General features: G+C 57.3%; 1 protein-coding gene across 1 annotated transcript; it reads left to right on the top strand.

Moving 5' to 3' along the window:
• Positions 1-6: 6 nt before the first annotated feature.
• Positions 7-14,289, top strand: LOC132388149 (mediator of RNA polymerase II transcription subunit 19-A-like). Its single transcript, XM_059960502.1, has 4 exons — positions 7-238; positions 3,284-3,406; positions 8,109-8,242; positions 14,134-14,289. The coding sequence occupies exons 1-4, from the start codon at positions 22-24 to the stop codon at positions 14,272-14,274; spliced, it is 615 nt and encodes a 204-aa protein (XP_059816485.1). The 5' UTR covers positions 7-21; the 3' UTR covers positions 14,275-14,289.
• The last annotated feature ends 9,082 nt before the right edge of the window (positions 14,290-23,371 follow it).

The following is a 23,371-nucleotide window of genomic DNA, read 5'->3' as shown; positions in this document are numbered from 1 at the left end:
GGTGGCGACGGCAGGCAGAGCATGGACGCCATGAATACGCTCTTCTCCCAGAGCGACACGTCGCTGCTGACCTCGGCTTCGCCCGCCATGGGGCCGTTCGGCAAGCAGCAGCCGGCCCAGCCGCAGGTGCCGCCTCAGCAACCGGGGGCCATGTCGACCGGCGGACCGGACGAGACGATGCGCAAGTCGGCGGGCGGGTACATCAACGGACCGTTCTACGCTATGAGGGAGCTGCCAGGTAGGCGAGCCTATGGGCGTCGAGAGCGCGGACCGAGTGACAGGGCGCCGGCCAATGGGAGCCGGCCAAGGCTTGCCCAGTCCCGCCTTTATGTGGGGAGGGTTCCTGAGGGAGACTGGGATTCCGTCAGGTCGGCAACCCGTCCCAGCTCGAAGCGCTGATTGGTGCATCTCTTCCAGGCCCTCCAATCAGCCGTGTGACCGCTTCTGATTGACGGCCAGCAGGGCCAATCAGAACCTGGGTCACCCCAATTGACGACGGACAGCAGCAATGGGACTTTCTGAATGCAATTTGCCCCCGGAAGCGGGCAAAGTAACTTCCCCAGATGAGATATCATTGCAAAAGTAGTGTGGAAGGAGGCAGTGCAAAACCAACTGTGAATCCTCATGCAAACACGAGGAGATCTGCAGATGCTGGAAATTCAAACAACATCCCTTCGACAGATGCTGCCTGGCTGACTGTGTCCCACCAGCACTTTGTGTGTGTTGTGTGAATCCTCACACCGTCCCACAGTGACCCCCTGATGCACAATGCCCCTTGTACTATACTCCCTCACACCGAACCTCAGTGACCCCCCTCCCCAGCTCCCTGACACAGTCCCTCCGTGACCCCCCTCACACCGAACGTCAGTGACCCCCTGATGCACAATGCCCCTTGTACTATACTCCCTCACACCGAACCTCAGTGACCCCCTGATGCACAATGCCCCTTGTACTATACTCCCTCACACCGAACCTCAGTGACCCCCCTCCCCAGCTCCCTCACACCGAACCTCAGTGACCCCCCCCCCAGCTCCCTCACACCGAACCTCAGTGACCCCCCCTCCCCAGCTCCCTCACACCGAACCTCAGTGACCCCCCCTCCCCAGCTCCCTCACACCGAACCTCAGTGACCCCCCTCCCCAGCTCCCTCACACCGAACCTCAGTGACCCCCCTCCCCAGCTCCCTCACACCGAACCTCAGTGACCCCCCTCCCCAGCTCCCTGACACAGTCCCTCAGTGACCCCCCTCACACCGAACGTCAGTGACCCCCCTCACACCGTCCCTCAGTGACCCCTTGATGCACAATTCCCCTTGTACTACTCCCTCATACCGAACCTCAGTGACCCCCCCTCCCCAGCTCCCTCACACCGAACGTCAGTGACCCCCTGATGCACAATGCCCCTTGTACTATACTCCCTCACACCGAACCTCAGTGACCCCCTGATGCACAATGCCCCTTGTACTATACTCCCTCACACCGAACCTCAGTGACCCCCCTCCCCAGCTCCCTCACACCGAACCTCAGTGACCCCCCCTCCCCAGCTCCCTCACACCGAACCTCAGTGACCCCCCCTCCCCAGCTCCCTCACACCGAACCTCAGTGACCCCCCCTCCCCAGCTCCCTCACACCGAACCTCAGTGACCCCCCCTCCCCAGCTCCCTCACACCGAACCTCAGTGACCCCCCCTCCCCAGCTCCCTCACACCGAACCTCAGTGACCCCCCCCTCCCCAGCTCCCTCACACCGAACCTCAGTGACCCCCCTCCCCAGCTCCCTCACACCGAACCTCAGTGACCCCCCTCCCCAGCTCCCTGACACAGTCCCTCAGTGACCCCCCTCACACCGAACGTCAGTGACCCCCCTCACACCGTCCCTCAGTGACCCCTTGATGCACAATTCCCCTTGTACTACTCCCTCATACCGAACCTCAGTGACCCCCCCTCCCCAGCTCCCTCACACCGTCCCTCAGTGACCCCCTGATGCACAATGCCCCTTGTACTATACCCCCTCACCCCGTCCCTCAGTGACACCTCTCCCCCAGCATCCTGTGTCACTGACTGTATCCCCACTGACGTTAATCCAGCTCCCTCACACCGTCCCTCAGTGACCCCTCTCCCCCAGGGTCCTGTGTCACTGACTGTATCCCCACTGACGTTAATCCAGCTCCCTCACACCGTCCCTCAGTGACCCCTCTCCCCCAGCGTCCTGTGTCACTGACTGTATCCACACTGACGTTAATCCCTCTCCCTCACCCCATCCCTCAGTGACCCCTCTCCCCCAGGGTCCTGTGTCACTGACTGTATCCCCACTGACGTTAATCCAGCTCCCTCACACTGTCCCTCAGTGACCCCTCTCCCCCAGCGTCCTGTGTCACTGACTGTATCCCCACTGACGTTAATCCAGCTCCCTCACACCGTCCCTCAGTGACCCCTCTCCCCCAGGGTCCTGTGTCACTGACTGTATCCCCACTGACGTTAATCCAGCTCCCTCACACCGTCCCTCAGTGACCCCTCTCCCCCAGCGTCCTGTGTCACTGTCTGTATCCCCACTGACGTTAATCCAGCTCTGTCACACCGTCCCTCAGTGACCCCTCTCCCCCAGCGTCCTGTGTCACTGACTGTATCCCCACTGACGTTAATCCAGCTCCCTCACACCGTCCCTCAGTGACCCCTCTCCCCCAGCGTCCTGTGTCACTGACTGTATCCCCACTGACGTTAATCCAGCTCCCTCACACCGTCCCTCTGTGACCCCTCTCTCCCAGCGTCTTGTGTAACTGACTGTATCCCCACTGACGTTAATCCAGCTCCCTCACACCGTCCCTCAGTGACCCCTCTCCCCCAGCGTCCTGTGTCGCTGACAGTATCCCCACTGACGTTAATCCAGCTCCCTCACCCCGTCCCTCAGTGACCCCTCTCCCCCAGCGTCCTGTGTCACTGACAGTATCCCCACTGACGTTAATCCAGCTCCCTCACCCCGTCCCTCAGTGACCCCTCTCCCCCAGCGTCCTGTGTCACTGACAGTATCCCCACTGACGTTAATCCAGCTCCCACACACCGTCCCTCAGTGACCCCTCTCCCCCAGCGTCCTGTGTCACTGACTGTATCCCCACTGACGTTAATCCAGCTCCCTCACACCGTCCCTCAGTGACCCCTCTCCCCCAGCTCCCTCACTCCGTCCCTCAGTGACCCCTCTCCCCCAGCTCCCTCACTCCGATCCTCAGTGACCCCTCTCCCTGTGTCACCGACCGTATCGCGTCTCAGTTCCCTGTTTCTGCCCGTTCAGGGAGCACGGATCTGACCGGAAGCACCAACCTCATCACTCACTACAACCTGGAGCACGCCTACAACAAGTTTTGCGGGAAGAAGGTGAAGGATAAGCTCAGCAACTTCCTTCCCGATTTGCCAGGTGGGTGAGAGTGGTCCGGATCGGGCTGTGCCAGGGTTCAGGGCCCTTCGTGGCACAGGATGGGAACCCGTTGGACTGGGGTTCACAGGGGGAGGGCGGGCTGTGGGGGACAGGGGGTGTGATGGAGAAATGAAGAAGAGGTGAGGGGTGGGGTTTGGTTGAGACTGGTACAGAGTGTGGAGCGGGGAGGGAGGGGATAACTGTGACCAGCGGGAGGGGGTGTCAGAGACGAGGAGGGTTGTAGGGGAGGGAGTTTTGAGGGAGACTGAGGGGGTGTGGAGGAGGGAGAGGGTGACGGAGACGGGGAGGGGTATGGGGTAGGGAGGGGGTGACGGAGATGTGGAGGGGTGTGGGGGAGGGGGTGACGGAGACCGGGAGGGTTGTAGGGGAGGGAGCGGGTGACGGAACGGGGAGGGGTGTGGGGGAGGGAGAGGCTGATGGAGACCGGGAGGGGTGTAGGGGAGGGAGGGGGTGACGGAGATGTGGAGGGGTGTGGGGGAGGGGGTGACGGAGACCGGGAGGGTTGTAGGGGAGGGAGCGGGTGACGGAACGGGGAGGGGTGTGGGGGAGGGAGAGGCTGATGGAGACCGGGAGGGGTGTAGGGGAGGGAGGGGGTGACGGAGACATGGAAGGTTGTAGGGGAGGCAGGGGGTAACGGAGACATGCAGGTTTGTAGGGGAGGGAGGGGTGATGGAGACCGGGAGGGGTGTGGGGGAGGGAGGGGGTGACGGAGACAGGGAGGGATGTGGGGGAGGGAGGGGTGACGGAGACGGGGAGGGATGTGGGGGAGGGGGGGGGTTACGGAGACAGGGAGGGGTGTAGGGGAGGAGTGTAGGGGAGGGAGGGGGTGACGGAGATGGGGAGGGGTGTGGGAGAGGGGTGACTGCGGGGGAGGGGCGTAGGGGAGGGAGGGGGTGACGGAGACGGGAAGGGGTGTGGGAGAGGAAGGGGTGACGGGGAGGGGTGTCGGAGACGGGGAGGGTGATGGAGACGGGGAGGTGTGAAGGGGAGGCAGGGGGTAACGGAGATCCAGGTTTGTAGGGGAGGGAGGGGTGATGGAGACGGGGAGGGATGTGGGGGAGGGAGGGGTGACGGAGACGGGGAGGGATGTGGGGGAGGGGGGGGTTACGGAGACAGGGAGGGGTGTAGGGGAGGGAGGGGGTGACGGAGATGGGGAGGGGTGTGGGAGAGGGGTGACTGCGGGGGAGGGGCGTAGGGGAGGGAGGGGGTGACGGAGACGGGAAGGGGTGTGGGAGAGGAAGGGGTGACGGGGAGGGGTGTCGGAGACGGGGAGGGTGATGGAGACGGGGAGGTGTGAAGGGGAGGCAGGGGGTAACGGAGATCCAGGTTTGTAGGGGAGGGAGGGGTGATGGAGACGGGGAGGGGTGTAGGGGAGAGAGGGGTGACGGAGACAGGGAGGGAGGGGTAACGGAGATGGGGAGTGGTGTAGGGGAGGGAGGGGGTGACGGAGACGGGAAGGGTTGTGGGGTAGGGAGGGGTGACGGAGACGGGGAGGGTTGTAGGGGAGGGAGGGGGTGACGGAGACAGGGAGGGGTGTGGGGGAGGGAGTGGTGACGGAGACGGGGAGGGTTGTGGGGTAGGGAGGGGTGACGGAGACGGGGAGGGAGGGGGTGATGGCGACGGGGAGGGGTGTGGGGGAGGGAGTGGTGACGGAGATGGGGAGGGGTGTGGGAGAGGGAGGGGTGACGGAGAAGGGGAGGGAGAGGGTGACGGAGACGGGGAGGGGTGTGGGGGAGGGGGGTTACGGAGACAGGGAGGGGTGTAGGGGAGGGAGGGGATGACGGGGAGGAGTGTAGGGGAGGGAGGGGGTGACGGAGATGGGGAGGGGTGTGGGAGAGGGGTGACTGCGGGGGAGGGGCGTAGGGGAGGGAAAGGTGACGGAGACGGGGAGGGGTGTAGGGGAGGGAGGAGGTGACGGAGACGGGGAGGGAGGGGTGACGGAGACGGGGAGGGTTGTAGGGGAGGGAGGGGTGACGGAGACGGGGAGTGGTGTGGGGGAGGCAGGGGGTAATGGAGACATGCAGGTTTGTAGGGGAGGGAGGGGTGATGGAGACCGGGAGGGGTGTGGGGTAGGGAGGGGTGACGGAGACGGGGAGGGTTGTAGGGGAGGGAGGGGGTGACGGAGACAGGGAGGGGTGTGGGGGAGGGAGTGGTGACGGAGACGGGGAGGGTTGTGGGGTGGGGAGGGGTGACGGAGACGGGGAGGGAGGGGGTGATGGAGACGGGGAGGGGTGTGGGGGAGGGAGTGGTGGCGGAGATGGGGAGGGATGTGGGGGAGGGAGGGGTGACGGAGACGGGGAGGGATGTGGGGGAGGGAGGGGTGACGGAGACGGGGAGGGAGGGGTGACGGAGACGGAGGGTTGTAGGGGAGGGAGGGGTGACGGAGACGGGGAGCGGTGTGGGGGAGGGAGAGGTGACGGGGAGTGGTGTGGGGTAGGGAGGGGTTACAGACGAGGTGTGACGGAGACAGGGAGGGGTGTGGTTGAGGGAGACGGGGAGTGGTGTAGGGGAGGGAGGGGGTGACTCCGTCTCCACACCACTCCGTCTCCGTCACCCCTCCCTCCCCTACAGAGCTACATGTCTCCGTCACCCTCTCCCTCCCCGTGACGGAGACGGGGAGGCAGGGGGTGATGGAGATGGGGAGGGAGAGGGTGACGGAGACATGTAGCTCTGTGGGGGAGGGAGAGGTGACGGAGACATGGAGGGTTGTAGGGGAGGGAGGGGTGACGGAGACGGGGAGGGAGGGGTGACGGAGACGGAGTGGTGTGGGGGAGGGAGGGGTGACGGAGACAGGGAGGGTTGTAGGGAAGGGAGGGGTGACGGAGACGGGGAGCGGTGTGGGGGAGGGAGAGGTGACGGGGAGGGGTGTGGGGTAGGGAGGGGTTACAGACGAGGTGTGACGGAGACAGGGAGGGGTGTGGTTGAGGGAGAGGGTTACGGAGACATGGAGGGTTGTAGGGGAGGGAGTGGTGACGGAGACAGGGAGGGAGGGGTAACGGAGACGGGGAGTGGTGTAGGGGAGGGAGGGGGTGACGGAGACGGGGAGGGTTGTGGGGTAGGGAGGGGTGACGGAGACGGGGAGGGTTGTAGGGGAGGGAGGGGGTGACGGAGACAGGGAGGGGTGTGGGGGAGGGAGTGGTGACGGAGACGGGGAGGGTTGTGGGGTAGGGAGGGGTGACGGAGACAGGGAGGGAGGGGTAACGGAGACGGGGAGTGGTGTAGGGGAGGGAGGGGGTGACGGAGACGGGGAGGGTTGTGGGGGAGGGAGGGGGTGACGGAGACAGGGAGGGGTGTGGGGGAGGGAGTGGTGACGGAGACGGGGAGGGTTGTGGGGTAGGGAGGGGTGATGGAGACGGGGCGGGAGGGGGTGATGGAGACGGGTAGGGGTGTGGGGGAGGGAGTGGTGACGGAGATGGGGAGGGATGTGGGGGAGGGAGGGGTGACGGAGACGGGGAGGGATGTGGGGGAGGGAGGGGTGACGGAGACGGGGAGGGAGGGGTGTCGGAGACGGGGAGGGTTGTAGGGGAGGGAGGGGTGACGGAGACGGGGAGTGGTGTGGGGGAGGCAGGGGGTAACGGAGACATGCAGGTTTGTAGGGGAGGGAGGGGTGATGGAGACCGGGAGGGGTGTGGGGTAGGGAGGGGTGACGGAGGCGGGGAGGGTTGTAGGGGAGGGAGGGGGTGACGGAGACAGGGAGTGGTGTGGGGGAGGGAGGGGTGACGGAGATGGGGAGGGATGTGGGGGAGGGAGTGGTGACAGAGACGGGGAGGGATGTGGGCGAGGGAGGGGTGACGGAGACGGGGAGGGAGGGGTGACGGAGACGGGGAGGGTTGTAGGGGAGGGAGGGGTGATGGAGTCGGGGAGTGGTGTGGGGGAGGCAGGGGGTAACGGAGACATGCAGGCTTGTAGGGGAGGGAGGGGTGATGGAGACCGGGAGGGGTGTGGGGTAGGGAGGGGTGACGGAGACAGGGAGGGTTGTAGGGGAGGGAGGGGGTGACGGAGACAGGGAGTGGTGTGGGGGAGGGAGGGGTGACGGAGATGGGGAGGGATGTGGGGGAGGGAGGGGTGACGGAGACGGGGAGGGGTGTGGGGGAGGGAGGGGTGACGGAGATGGGGAGGGATGTGGGGGAGGGAGGGGTGACGGAGACGGGGAGGGATGTGGGGGAGGGAGGGGTGACGGAGACAGGGAGTGGTGTGGGGGAGGGAGGGGTGACGGAAACGGGGAGGGTTGTAGGGGAGGGAGGGGTGACGGAGACGGGGAGTGGTGTGGGGGAGGGAGGGGGTGACGGAGACGGGGAGGCAGGGGGTGATGGAGATGGGGAGGGAGAGGGTGACGGAGACATGTAGCTCTGTAGGGGAGGGAGGGGTGTGGGGGAGGGAGGAGTGACGGAGACATGGAGGGTTGTAGGGGAGGGAGGGGTGACGGAGACGGGGAGGGAGGGGGTGACGGAGACGGGGAGGGGTGTGGGGGAGGGAGGGGTGACGGAGACAGGGAGGGTTGTAGGGGAGGGAGGGGTGACGGAGACATGGAGGGTTGTAGGGGAGGGAGGGGTGACGGAGACGGGGAGGGATGTGGAGGAGGGAGGGGGTGATGCCAACAGTGTCTGGTGTTGTGGCAATATGGCTATTGGTTTGGGATGCTTCTCTTTCCATGTCACTGATTTCTTTTCTCTCCCCCCAGGAATGATCGACCTGCCCTGCACGCAGGACAACAGCAGCCTCCGCTCCCTCATCGAGAAGCCCCCGATCTGTGGGAACTCGTTCACCCTGCTGACGGGAACTCTGCTCACAGGCTTCCGACTGCACACGGGCCCGGTAAAGTAATAAATATAACCCCCTCCCTCCCTCTCCCTGTCACCCTGCGTCCTCCAGATGGTTGAGTGATAATAACTGTTCCTGAACCTGGTGGTGTGAGTCCTGAGGCTCCTGTACCTCCTTCCTGATGGTTGAGGGGTAATAACTGTCCCTGAACAAGGTGGTGTGGGTCCTGAGGCTCCTGTACCTCCTTCCTGATGGTTGAGGGGGAATAACTGTCCCTGAACCTGGTGGTGTGGGTCCTGAGGCTCCTGTACCTCCTTCCTGACGGTTGAGGGGTAATAACTGTTCCTTAACCTGGTGGTGTGGGTCCTGAGGCTCCTGTACCTCCTTCCTGACGGTTGAGGGGTAATAACTGTTCCTGAACCTGGTGGTGTGAGTCCTGAGGCTCCTGTACCTCCTTCCTGATGGTTGAGGGGGAATAACTGTCCCTGAACCTGGTGGTGTGCGTCCTGAGGCTCCTGTACCTCCTTCCTGATGGTTGAGGGGTAATAACTGTTCCTGAACCTGGTGGTGTGAGTCCTGAGGCTCCTGTACCTCCTTCCTGATGGTTGAGGGGTAATAACTGTCCCTGAACCTGGTGGTGTGGGTCCTGAGGCTCCTGTACCTCCTTCCTGATGGTTGAGGGGTAATAACTGTCCCTGAACCTGGTGGTGTGAGTCCTGAGGCTCCTGTTCCTCCTTCCTGATGACAGCAGCGAGAAGAGAGCGTGTCCTGGGTGGTGGGTGTCCCTGGTGATGGATGCTGCTTTCCTGCGACAGTGTATCGGGGAGATGTGCTCAGTGGTGGGGAGGTCTGTACCCCGTCGTGGTCTGGGCCAAATGCTCCGCTCTTTATAGGATTTTCCATTCAAGGTCATTGGTGCTCCCGTACCAGGCCACGACACAGCCAGTCACTGTGCTCTCCACCACACAGCTGCTGCAGTTTATCAAAGTTATAGATCGTGCCAAATCTTTGCCAACTCCACAGGAAGTCAGGGCACTGCAGTCACCAGCACCGGCCAGTTGCCATGGCAACACTGCGGATCTTCAATTGCTGGCACATGGACCTCTGGTTTCCCTCTCCTGAAGTCTACCATCAGTTAATTGGTCTTGCTGACATTGAATGGGAGGTTGTGGTTATTACACCACTCAGTCAGATTTTCACTGTCCCTCCTGTATGTTAATCGATCGCCCCCTTTCATTCGGCCCACGACAGTGGTGTCGTCAGCCGATTTGTATCTGCTGTTGGAGCTGTGCTCCGCCGCAGTGGTCGGTGTGGAGTGAGCGGAGTAGGGGACGAAGCACGCGTCCCTGTGGTGCTCCTGTGTCGGAAACTGAGGGGTAATAACTGTCCCTGAACAGTGGTGTCGTCAGCCGATTTGTATCTGCTGTTGGAGCTGTGCTCCGCCGCAGTGGTCGGTGTGGAGTGAACGGAGTAGGGGACGAAGCACGCGTCCCTGTGGTGCTCCTGTGTCGGAAACTGAGCGGGGCTTCCAAGTGCGGAAATCCACAAGGAGGTACTGAGGCCCAGGTTTGGGATTTGGCGATTAGCTTTGAGGGGGTCCTGGTACTAAATGCCGAGCTGCAATCGATAAACGACATCCCGATGGACGCACTTTGCAGTCCAGCTACTCCGGGGTTGAATGGGCAAGATGGTGTCTGATGTCGAGCTGTGGCTCCGGGAGGCAAACTGGAGTAGATCCCAGCTGCCCCTCAGAGAGGAGCTGAGATGCTTCAACACCAGCCTCTCAGAACTGTGCCAGTGGGCGACGGTCACTGGGGCAGGTTACCGCGACCTTCCTGGGCTCCGACACCAGCCTCTCAGAACTGTGTCACTGGGCGACGGTCACTGGGGCAGGTTACCGCGACCTTCCTGGGCTCCGACACCAGCCTCTCAGAACTGTGCCAGTGGGCGACGGTCACTGGGGCAGGTTACCGCGACCTTCCTGGGCTCCGACACCAGCCTCTCAGAACTGTGCCAGTGGGCAACGGTCACTGGGGCAGGTTACCGTGACCTTCCTGGGCTCCGACACCAGCCTCTCAGAACTGTGTCACTGGGCGACGGTCACTGGGGCAGGTTACCGCGACCTTCCTGGGCTCCGACACCAGCCTCTCAGAACTGTGCCACTGGGCGACGGTCACTGGGGCAGGTTACCGCGACCTTCCTGGGCTCCGACACCAGCCTCTCAGAACTGTGTCACTGGGCGACGGTCACTGGGGCAGGTTACCGCGACCTTCCTGGGCACGGGTAGGACTGGAGCCTGCCTGAAGCTGGACCTCCGACCATCGGAGCATCAGATACAGGGGCCAAATTAGGCCACTTGGCCCGTCAAGTCTACTCTGCTGTTTCCATCACGGCTGATCCATTTTCCCCTCAGCCCCAATCTCCTGCCCTCTCCCTGTGTCCCTTCGTGCCCTGACCAGTCAAGAATCTACCATCCTCTGCCTTAAACGTACGCAAAGACTTGGCCTGTGGCAAAGAATTTCACAATTTCACCACTGTCTGAAGAAGTTCCTCCTCATCTCTGTTCTAAAAAGATTCCCCTCGATTCTGAGGCTGTGTCCATAGACTCCTCCACGGTCGTAAACATCTTCTCCACATCCACTCTATCTCAGCCTTTCTCCATTCGATAGGTTTCAGTGAGGTGTCCCCTCATCCCTCTGAACTCCAGTGAGCGCAGGCCCAGAGCCATCAAACGCTCCTCTTTTGACAAGCCGTTCAGTGCCGGGATTATTTCCGTGGACCTGCTCTGAACCCTCGCCAGTGTCAGCACATCCTTTCTCAGACGAGGGGCCCCAAACTGCTCACAGTCCTCCGAGCGAGGCCTCGCCAGGGCCTTATAAAATCTCCACATTGCATCCTCGCTCTTTTATTCTAATCTTCTTGAAATGAATGCTTGCATCTCATTTGGCTTCCTCACCACAGACCCGACTTGCAAATTAACCCTCAGGGAATCCTGCACGAGGACTCCCAAGTCCCTTTGCACCTCGGATTTTTAAATTTTCCCCACATATAGTCTGTGCTTTAATTTATTCTACCAAAGTGCATGACTGTACATTTCCCGACACTCTATTCCATCTGCCCCTTCTTTGCCCATTCTCCAAATCAGTCCAAGTCCTTCTGCAGCCTCTCTACCTCCTCAACACTACCTGCCCCTCCACCCGTCTTCACCTCGTCCGCAAACGTTGCAACAAAGCCCTCAATTACCTCATCCAAGTCATCGATATATAACATGGAAAGAATCGGTCCCAACGCACACCCTGTGGATCACCACTGGTCACTGGCAGCCAGTCTGACGAGGTTCCCTTTGTTCCCGCTCTTCGCCTCTGGCCAGTCGCCCACTGCTCGACCCATGCTGGAATCTTCCCTGTAACACCACGGGCTCGTAGCTTGTTAAACGGCCTCGTCAAAGGCCTCCTTTCTGAAAGTCCAAGTACACAACACCAACCGATCCTCTTTTGTCTATCCTGCTTGCTATTTCAAAGAATTCCAACAGATTCGTCAGGGAAGGTTTTCGCTTGAGGAATCCGAGCTGACTACGGCCCATTTTGTCATCTGTCTCCGAGTACCCCGAGACCTCGTCCTTAATAATCGACAACAACATCTTCCCAACCACTCAGATCAGACCAACTGGCCTACGGTTTCCTTTCTTCTGCCTCCCTCCCTTTTCTTGAAGAGCGGAGTGATTGCTGAGGGGAGAGGTTGAAGATCTCAGTGGGCGTTGATCAGTCCAGGTCTTCGTTCCGTGGCCAGGTACCCGTCTGGCCTTTACTGGGTTCGCACGTTAGCCTGGGCTCTTGAAATCGGGGACCGTGGGAGTCCCTCCACATTTCGACGGTCGAAGCGAGCCCCGAAGGCACTGATCTCACCTGGAAGCGCAGCCCTGCTGCCCCTCCATGCCCCTCGATTTCGCTCTCGGAGGGGTGATGGCATCGTTCGTTGATTCAAGCTTGGTGGGGAATTTCCACTTCGCCTGCGCGATGGATTTCCAGAGGTGGTTCCCGGTCTCCGGGCTTGAATGCGGCTGACCTGGCCCCGGGCGGGACTCGCGGTTCATCCACGACCCCTGGTTGGGGAAGATCGGATGATTTTGTGGGGATACGCTCGTCGACAATTATTCCTAGTGAAGTCCTTGACGGCCAAGGTGCATTCCTTCAGATCCTTGAGCACAGGCTCGAAGCAATCCCGTAGCCGTTTCTCCCCCGACTGCCTCTCTGTTGTCCTAATCTCTGGAGCTTTGTCCTTTAGCCTCTGCCTGTGCGCGGGTAGGAGCGGGACAGCCGAGTGGTCCGATGTTCCGATTCGCGGTCTGGCCGTGAGACAGTCGGCGTTCTTATCGGAGTGTGACACGGGTCCAGTGCGTGGGGACCCCTGGTGCCCGAGGCCACAACGCAGGGTTTACTTGCAACAAGCCTGGCTGAACTCCCCGACTGTGGTCTCAAATGCGTCGGGATGCAGTGCTCCTCGTTTGGAGATGGCATCGCGCAGTGTCTCGGGCGCTTGATTATCGCGAAACGCGCGCTGCCACCTTTGCCCTTTTCCGAATCAGCGGTTCGGTCCAACCAGCGAATCGAGGAGCCTTCGGGTCTGATGGCTGCATCTGGCGTGCTGCCAGTAAGCCACGTCTCCTTTACGCATAGAACACGGCAGTCTCTCATTTCCCTCCGATGCTGCCGTCTCATCCTCAGGCCTTCAATTTTATTCTCCGCCGACTGCGCATCGGCTGACGGGATGCTGGGTAGAATTGAGGGAAGGTGAGACCCATCCGTCCGCGTATCAGCCTGGCTTGGAGCTCCCTCCCCTCGCCCTCCTGTCTCGCTTCGGGCCACAGTGTTGAACCTTCTGTAGCCGTCTCACCGGGCTCGTGTGCAAACCTGGCTAACTCTGCTAACAGCCACGTGACTCAGCAGTGAGAAGCCCACCTTAATACTAATACACGTCCGGGGCGGTATGATTTGGGGTTCAACCAAACCGGGAAGTTGGGACGCTCCGGTTAACGGAACATTGATTTGAGCGAGTGCTGTGTAAGTACCGTCTATACAGAATTGCCTGTCGGCGAGAAATAACACATATACCAGCATAAGATCACCAAGGAGATCACCAATTTCAGCTTTATTAAATAGTTAAGAAGATTGAAAAATAAATAAAAAGGGCCCGTTACAGTTAAACCAGTCTAAACGTGCCCATAAACATTGGAGCTCGTCTCTTCCAGAAGCTGGGTTTGACCATTAGCTCACGGCACTGGAGTCTCATCACCAATCCCCGGTAGACATTCCCATCTTGGTCTCCTTCGCCTTGCGAAAGACTCCTTGCAGTCGTGTCTTCCCGTCCGGGCGTCCCTCCCGGTCTACCCTTTTCCGCGGCTCCCGCCAAAGGACCGAGAACTCCGCCGCTGACCGTCCCCGGTTCCTGCTCCGGAACCTACCACCCTCCCCCCGACCCCTCCACCCTGGTTGGCCGACACAGCAATTCCCAAGTCGGACAACGTGGCCCCTCATCTTCAGCCGAGACCGAAACGTCCGACCAGCACTGCTCTTTACAGTAAGCAGCTAAAATGAAATGCTTCGCAGCACAGCGCTAGAAATCGTAACGGGGCATGGCACTTAGTCCGCTTAAAGGTGCTTGCTTGAGAGTCCTTCAGAAGACGCTGAAGTGTGTTGTTCGTTCAGTCGGTTTTAAAAGCACATTTGCTCAGAGGGAAATTGCATGTCACGTGTTACAGTGAGAGTAATTCAGAAGAGGTATGTTTATAACTAGTGTATGTAGCCTGCAGGTCGTCACCTATTTCCCCCTTCCTGTCTCTCCCCTCCTTCATCCCTCATCCACATCTCCGCACACCGGCCCAGAGTGTCTGAGAGCGGTGGCGGGCTCACTCATGTTCTGACCCTCCCTCTGTTTCCCCCCCACAGCTACCCGAGCAGTACCGGCTGATGCACCTGCAGCCCCCTCGCAAGAAGAACCGGCACCGTCACAGGCACAGCCGTGCCCAGGACCCCGTGCCCCCAGGTGAGCGCCGATGGGACGGGGAGGTCGCCGTGCACTCCTGGTGATAGGATAGGGGAAAGTCACTGTGTATACCTAGTGGGGTCTGATGGGAAGGAGAAGGTCGTAGTGTGCTCCTGGTGGGGGCCGATGGGAAGGAGAAGGTCGTAGTGTGCTCCTGGTGAGGGCTGATGGGAAGGAGAAGGTCGTAGTGTGCTCCTGGTGAGGGCTGATGGGACGGGGAGGTCGCCGTGCACTCCTGGTGATAGGACAGGGGAAAGTCACTGTGTATACCTAGTGGGGTCTGATGGGAAGGAGAAGGTCGTAGTGTGCTCCTGGTGGGGGCCGATGGGAAGGAGAAGGTCGTAGTGTGCTCCTGGTGAGGGCTGATGGGACGGGGAGGTCGCGGTGTACTCCTGGTGATGGGAAGGGGAAGGTCACTGTGTATTCCTGGTGGGGGCTGATGGAAAGGAGAAGGTCGTAGTGTACTCCTGGTGGGGGATGACAGGACGGGGAGGTCACCCTCAGGGTACTCCTGGTGGGGTCTGATAGGATGGGAAAGGTCCCCATGTATTCCTAGTGGGGTATGATGGGACGGGGAAAGTCGCCATCTACTCCTGTTCGGGGGTGGTGGGTGATACGATAGGCAAGCTCAGAATGTACACATGTTTGGGCATAGTGGGACAGAGAAGGTCATTGTGTTCCATTGTGGGGGCTGTTGGGATGGGGAAGGTCACCACGTACACATGATGAGACAGAGAAGGTCATTGTGTTCCCGTGTGGGGGCTGATGGGATGGGGAAGGTCACCACGTACACATGATGATACAGAGAAGGTCATTGTGTTCCCGTGAGGGGGCTGATGGGATTGTGAAGGTCACCATGTACACATGATGAGACAGAGAAGGTCATTGTGTTCCCGTGTGGGGGCTGATGGGATTGTGAAGGTCACCATGTACACATGATGAGACAGAGAAGGTCATTGTGTTCCTGTGAGGGGGCTGATGGGATTGTGAAGGTCACCATGTACACATGATGAGACAGAGAAGGTCATTGTGTTCCTGTGTGGGGGCTGATGGGATTGTGAAGGTCACCATGTACACATGATGAGACAGAGAAGGTCATTGTGTTCCTGTGAGGGGGCTGCTGGGATTGTGAAGGTCACCATGTACACATGATGAGACAGAGAAGGTCATTGTGTTCCTGTGAGGGGGCTGTTGGGATGGGGAAGGTCACCACATACACATGATGAGACAGAGAAGGTCATTGTGTTCCTGTGAGGGGGCTGATGGGATTGTGAAGGTCACCATGTACACATGATGAGACAGAGAAGGTCATTGTGTTCCCGTGTAGGGGCTGATGGGATGGGGAAGGTCACCATGTACACATGATGAGACAGAGAAGGTCATTGTGTTCCCATGAGGGGGCTGTTGGGATGGGGAAGGTCACCACGTACACATGATGAGACAGAGAAGGTCATTGTGTTCCCGTGTAGGGGCTGTTGGGATAGGGAAGGTCACCATGTACACATGATGAGACAGAGAAGGTCATTGTGTTCCATTGTAGGGGCTGATGGGAAGGGGAAGGTCACCACGTACACATGATGAGACAGAGAAGGTCTTTGTGTTCCATTGTAGGGGCTGATGGGATGGGGAAGGTCACCATGTACACATGATGAGACAGAGAAGGTCATTGTGTTCCCGTGTAGGGGCTGTTGGGATGGGGAAGGTCACCATGTACACATGATGAGACAGAGAAGGTCATTGTGTTCCTGTCAGGGGGCTGATGGGATTGTGAAGGTCACCATGTACACATGATGAGACAGAGAAGGTCATTGTGTTCCTGTGAGGGGGCTGATGGGATTGTGAAGGTCACTATGTACACATGATGAGACAGAGAAGGTCATTGTGTTCCCGTGTAGGGGCTGATGGGATTGAGAAGGTCACCACGTACACATGATGAGACAGAGAAGGTCATTGTGTTCCATTGTAGGGGCTGTTGGGATGGGGAAGGTCACTATGTACACATGATGAGACAGAGAAGGTCATTGTGTTCCTGTGAGGGGGCTGTTGGGATGGGGAAGGTCACCATGTACACATGATGAGACAGAGAAGGTCATTGTGTTCCATTGTAGGGGCTGATGGGATGGGGAAGGTCACCATGTACACATGATGAGACAGAGAAGGTCATTGTGTTCCATTGTAGGGGCTGATGGGATGGGGAAGGTCACCATGTACACATGATGAGACAGAGAAGGTCATTGTGTTCCTGTGAGGGGGCTGTTGGGATGGGGAAGGTCACCACGTACACATGATGAGACAGAGAAGGTCATTGTGTTCCATTGTAGGGGCTGATGGGATGGTGAAGGTCACCACGTACACATGATGAGACAGAGAAGGTCATTGTGTTCCATTGTAGGGGCTGATGGGATGGGGAAGGTCACCACGTACACATGATGAGACAGAGAAGGTCATTGTGTTCCATTGTAGGGGCTGATGGGAAGGGGAAGGTCACCACGTACACATGATGAGACAGAGAAGGTCTTTGTGTTCCATTGTAGGAGCTGATGGGATGGGGAAGGTCACCACGTACACATGATGAGACAGAGAAGGTCATTGTGTTCCATTGTAGGGGCTGATGGGAAGGGGAAGGTCACCACGTACACATGATGAGACAGAGAAGGTCATTGTGTTCCATTGTAGGGGCTGATGGGATTGTGAAGGTCACCACGTACACATGATGAGACAGAGAAGGTCATTGTGTTCCTGTGAGGGGGCTGATGGGATGGGGAAGGTCACCACGTACACATGATGAGACAGAGAAGGTCATTGTGTTCCTGTGAGGGGGCTGATGGGATTGTGAAGGTCACCATGTACACATGATGAGACAGAGAAGGTCATTGTGTTCCCGTGAGGGGGCTGATGGGATTGTGAAGGTCACCATGTACACATGATGAGACAGAGAAGGTCATTGTGTTCCCATGTAGGGGCTGTTGGGATGGGGAAGGTCACCACGTACACATGATGAGACAGAGAAGGTCATTGTGTTCCTGTGAGGGGGCTGATGGGATTGTGAAGGTCACCATGTACACATGATGAGACAGAGAAGGTCATTGTGTTCCTGTGAGGGGGCTGATGGGATGGGGAAGGTCACCATGTACACATGATGAGACAGAGAAGGTCATTGTGTTCCCGTGAGGGGGCTGATGGGATTGTGAAGGTCACTATGTACACATGATGATACAGAGAAGGTCATTGTGTTCCATTGTAGGGGCTGATGGGATGGGGAAGGTCACCATGTACACATGATGAGACAGAGAAGGTCATTGTGTTCCTGTGAGGGGGCTGATGGGATGGGGAAGGTCACCACATACACATGATGAGACAGAGAAGGTCATTGTGTTCCTGTGCAGGGGCTGATGGGATGGGGAAGGTCACCACATACACATGATGAGACAGAGAATGTCATTGTGTTCCCGTGTAGGGGCTGTTGGGATGGGGAAGGTCACCATGTACACATGATGAGACAGAGAAGGTCATTGTGTTCCCGTGTGGGGGCTGTTGGGATGGGGAAGGTCACCATGTACACATGATGAGACAGAAAAGGTCATTGGGTTCCCGTCAGGGGGCTGATGGGATGGGGAAGGTCACCATGTACACATGATGAGACAGAGAAGGTCATTGTGTTCCCATGTGGGGGCTGATGGGATTGTGAAGGTCACCATGTACACATAATGAGACAGAGAAGGTCATTGTGTTCCCGTGTAGGGGCTGTTGGGATGGGGAAGGTCACTATGTACACATGATGAGACAGAGAAGGTCATTGTGTTCCTGTGTAGGGGCTGTTGGGATGGGGAAGGTCACTATGTACACATGATGATACAGAGAATGTCATTGTGTTCCCGTGTAGGGGCTGTTGGGATGGGGAAGGTCACCATGTACACATGATGAGACAGAGAAGGTCATTGTGTCCCTGTGTAGTGGCTGTTGGGATGGGGAAGGTCACCATGTACACATGATGAGACAGAGAAGGTCATTGTGTTCCCGTGTAGGGGCTGTTGGGATGGGGAAGGTCACCACGTACACATGATGAGACAGAGAAGGTCATTGTGTTCCTGTGAGGGGGCTGATGGGATTGTGAAGGTCACCAAGTACACATGATGAGACAGAGAAGGTCATTGTGTTCCCGTGTAGGGGCTGTTGGGATGGGGAAGGTCACCAAGTACACATGATGAGACAGAGAAGGTCATTGTGTTCCCGTGTAGGGGCTGATGGGATTGTGAAGGTCACCATGTACACATGATGAGACAGAGAAGGTCATTGTGTTCCCGTGTAGGGGCTGTTGGGATGAGGAAGGTCACCACGTACACATGATGAGACAGAGAAGGTCATTGTGTTCCCATGTGGGGGCTGTTGGGATGGGGAAGGTCACCAAGTACACATGATGAGACAGAGAAGGTCATTGTGTTCCCGTGTAGGGGCTGTTGGGATGGGGAAGGTCACCACGTACACATGATGAGACAGAGAAGGTCATTGTGTTCCCATGTGGGGGCTGATGGGATTGTGAAGGTCACCACGTACACATGATGAGACAGAGAAGGTCATTGTGTTCCCATGTCGGGGCTGATGGGATGGGGAAGGTCACCATGTACACATGATGAGACAGAGAAGGTCATTGTGTTCCATTGTAGGGGCTGATGGGATGGGGAAGGTCACGATGTACACATGATGAGACAGAGAAGGTCATTGTGTTCCCGTGTAGGGGCTGTTGGGATGGGGAAGGTCACTATGTACACATGATGAGACAGAGAAGGTCATTGTGTTCCCGTGTAGGGGCTGATGGGATTGTGAAGGTCACCATGTACACATGATGAGACAGAGAAGGTCATTGTGTTCCCGTGTAGGGGCTGTTGGGATGGGGAAGGTCACCACGTACACATGATGAGACAGAGAAGGTCATTGTGTTCCCGTGTAGGGGCTGTTGGGATGGGGAAGGTCACTATGTACACATGATGAGACAGAGAAGGTCATTGTGTTCCCGTGTAGGGGCTGATGGGATTGTGAAGGTCACCATGTACACATGATGAGACAGAGAAGGTCATTGTGTTCCTGTGAGGGGGCTGATGGGATGGGGAAGGTCACTATGTACACATGATGAGACAGAGAAGGTCATTGTGTTCCCGTCAGGGGGCTGATGGGATAGGGAAGGTCACCACGTACACATGATGAGACAGAGAAGGTCATTGTGTTCCCGTGAGGGGGCTGATGGGATGGGGAAGGTCACCACGTACACATGATGAGACAGAGATGGTCATTGTGTTCCCGTGAGGGGGCCGATGGGATGGGGAAGGTCACCATGTACACATGATGAGACAGAGAAGGTCATTGTGTTCCCGTGTAGGGGCTGATGGGATTGTGAAGGTCACCATGTACACATGATGAGACAGAGAAGGTCATTGTGTTCCTGTGAGGGGGCTGATGGGATGGGGAAGGTCACCATGTACACATGATGAGACAGAGAAGGTCATTGTGTTCCCATGTAGGGGTTGTTGGGATTGTGAAGGTCACCATGTACACATGATGAGACAGAGAAGGTCATTGTGTTCCTGTGAGGGGGCTGATGGGATTGTGAAGGTCACCATGTACACATGATGAGACAGAGAAGGTCATTGTGTTCCTGTGAGGGGGCTGATGGGATGGGGAAGGTCACCATGTACACATGATGAGACAGAGAAGGTCATTGTGTTCCCGTGTAGGGGCTGTTGGGATGGGGAAGGTCACCATGTACACATGATAAGACAGAGAAGGTCATTGTGTTCCCGTGTAGGAGCTGTTGGGATGGGGAAGGTCACCATGTACACATGATGAGACAGAGAAGGTCATTGTGTTCCCGTGAGGGGGCTGATGGGATGGGGAAGGTCACCATGTACACATGATGAGACAGAGAAGGTCATTGTGTTCCTGTGAGGAGGCTGATGGGATGGGGACGGTCACCATGTACACATGATGAGACAGAGAAGGTCATTGTGTTCCCGTGTAGGGGCTGTTGGGATGGGGAAGGTCACCATGTACACATGATGAGACAGAGAAGGTCATTGTGTTCCCATGTGGGGGCTGATGTGATTGTGAAGGTCACCATGTACACATGATGAGATAGAGAAGGTCATTGTGTTCCCGTGTAGGGGCTGTTGGGATGGGGAAGGTCACTATGTACACATGATGAGACAGAGAAGGTCATTGTGTTCCCGTGTAGGGACTGATGGGATTGTGAAGGTCACCATGTACACATGATGAGACAGAGAAGGTCATTGTGTTCCCGTGAGGGGGCTGTTGGGATGGGGAAGGTCACCATGTACACATGATGAGACAGAGAAGGTCATTGTGTTCCCGTGTAGGGGCTGTTGGGATGGGGAAGGTCACCACGTACACATGATGAGACAGAGAAGGTCATTGTATTCCCATGTGGGGGCTGATGGGATTGTGAAGGTCACCACGTACACATGATGAGACAGAGAAGGACATTGTGTTCCCATGTGGGGGCTGATGGGATGGGGAAGGTCCCCATGTACACATGATGAGACAGAGAAGGTCATTGTGTTCCATTGTAGGGGCTGATGGGATGGGGAAGGTCACCATGTACACATGATGAGACAGAGAATGTCATTGTGTTCCCGTGTAGGGGCTGTTGGGATGGGGAAGGTCACTATGTACACATAATGAGACAGAGAAGGTCATTGTGTTCCCGTGTAGGGGCTGATGGGATTGTGAAGGTCACCATGTACACATGCTGAGACAGAGAAGGTCATTGTGTTCCCGTGTAGGGGCTGTTGGGATGGGGAAGGTCACCATGTACACATGATGAGACAGAGAAGGTCATTGTGTTCCCATGTAGGGGCTGTTGGAATGGGGAAGGTCACCATGTACACATGATGAGACAGAGAAGGTCATTGTGTTCCCGTGTAGGGGCTGATGGGATGGGGAAGGTTACCACGTACACTTGATGAGACAGAGAAGGTCATTGTGTTCCCGTGTAGGGGCTGTTGGGATGGGGAAGGTCACTATGTACACATGATGAGACAGAGAAGGTCATTGTGTTCCTGTGAGGGGGCTGATGGGATGGGGAAGGTCACCATGTACACATGATGAGACAGAGAAGGTCATTGTGTTCCTGTGAGGAGGCTGATGGGATGGGGAAGGTCACCATGTACACATGATGAGACAGAGAAGGTCATTGTGTCCCTGTGAGGGGGCTGATGGGATGGGGAAGGTCACCATGTACACATGATGAGACAGAGAAGGTCATTGTGTTCCCTTGTAGGGGCTGTTGGGATGGGGAAGGTCACCATGTACACATGATGAGACAGAGAAGGTCATTGTGTTCCCGTGTAGGGACTGATGGGATTGTGAAGGTCACCATGTACACATGATGAGACAGAGAAGGTCATTGTGTTCCCGTGAGGGGGCTGTTGGGATGGGGAAGGTCACCATGTACACATGATGAGACAGAGAAGGTCATTGTGTTCCCATGAGGGGGCTGATGGGATGGGGAAGGTCACCATGTACACATGATGAGACAGAGAAGGTCATTGTGTTCCCGTGAGAGGGCTGATGGGATGGGGAAGGTCACCATGTACACATGATGAGACAGAGAAGGTCATTGTGTTCCCGTGAGGGGGCCGATGGGATGGGGAAGGTCACCATGTACACATGATGAGACAGAGAAGGTCATTGTGTTCCCGTGAGGGGGCTGATGGGATGGGGAAGGTCACCATGTACACATGATGAGACAGAGAATGTCATTGTGTTCCCGTGTAGGGGCTGTTGGGATGGGGAAGGACACTATGTACACATGATGAGACAGAGAAGGTCATTGTGTTCCCGTGTAGGGGCTGTTGGGATGGGGAAGGTCACCATGTACACATGATGAGACAGAGAAGGTCATTGTGTTCCCGTGTAGGGGCTGATGGGATGGGGAAGGTCACCACGTACACATGATGAGACAGAGAAGGTCATTGTGTTCCCGTGTAGGGGCTGATGGGATGGGGAAGGTCACCACGTACACATGATGAGACAGAGAAGGTCATTGTGTTCCCGTGTAGGGGCTGTTGGGATTGTGAAGGTCACCATGTACACATGATGAGACAGAGAAGGTCATTGTGTTCCTGTGAGGGGGCTGATGGGATTGTGAAGGTCACCATGTACACATGATGAGACAGAGAAGGTCATTGTGTTCCTGTGAGGGGGCTGATGGGATGGGGAAGGTCACCATGTACACATGATGAGACAGAGAAGGTCATTGTGTTCCATTGTAGGAGCTGATGGGATGGGGAATGTCACCACGTACAGATGATGAGACAGAGAAGGTCATTGTGTTCCCGTGTAGGGGCTGTTGGGATTGTGAAGGTTACCATGTACACATGATGTGACAGAGAAGGTCATTGTGTTCCCGTGTAGGGGCTGTTGGGATGGGGAAGGTCACCACGTACACATGATGAGACAGAGAAGGTCATTGTGTTCCCGTGTAGGGGCTGATGGGATGGGGAAGGTCACCACGTACACATGATGAGACAGAGAAGGTCATTGTGTTCCCGTGTAGGGGCTGATGGGATGGGGAAGGTCACCATGTACACATGATGAGACAGAGAAGGTCATTGTGTTCCCGTGTAGGGGCTGTTGGGATGGGGAAGGTCACCATGTACACATGATGATACAGAGAAGGTCATTGTGTTCCCGTGTAGGGGCTGCTGGGATTGTGAAGGTTACCATGTACACATGATGTGACAGAGAAGGTCATTGTGTTCCCATGTGGGGGATGCTGGGATTGTGAAGGTCACCATGTACACATGATGAGAGAGAGAAGGTCATTGTGTTCCCGTGTGGGGGCTGTTGGGATTGTGAAGGTCACCATGTACACATGATGAGACAGAGAAGGTCATTGTGTTCCTGTGAGGGGGCTGTTGGGATGGGGAAGGTCACCATGTACACATGATGAGACAGAGAAGGTCATTGTGTTCCCGTGTAGTGGCTGTTGGGATGGGGAAGGTCACCATGTACACATGATGAGACAGAGAAGGTCATTGTGTTCCTGTGTAGGGGCTGATGGGATTGTGAAGGTCACCATGTACACATGATGAGACAGAGAAGGTCATTGTGTTCCCGTGAGGGGGC

The sequence above is a fragment of the Hypanus sabinus genome, unplaced genomic scaffold (genome assembly GCF_030144855.1).
Source record: "Hypanus sabinus isolate sHypSab1 unplaced genomic scaffold, sHypSab1.hap1 scaffold_2712, whole genome shotgun sequence".
Lineage (NCBI taxonomy): Eukaryota > Metazoa > Chordata > Chondrichthyes > Myliobatiformes > Dasyatidae > Hypanus > Hypanus sabinus.
The sequence above is the reverse complement of the archived record's forward strand: the minus strand, read 5'-3'. Positions and strand labels throughout refer to the sequence as shown.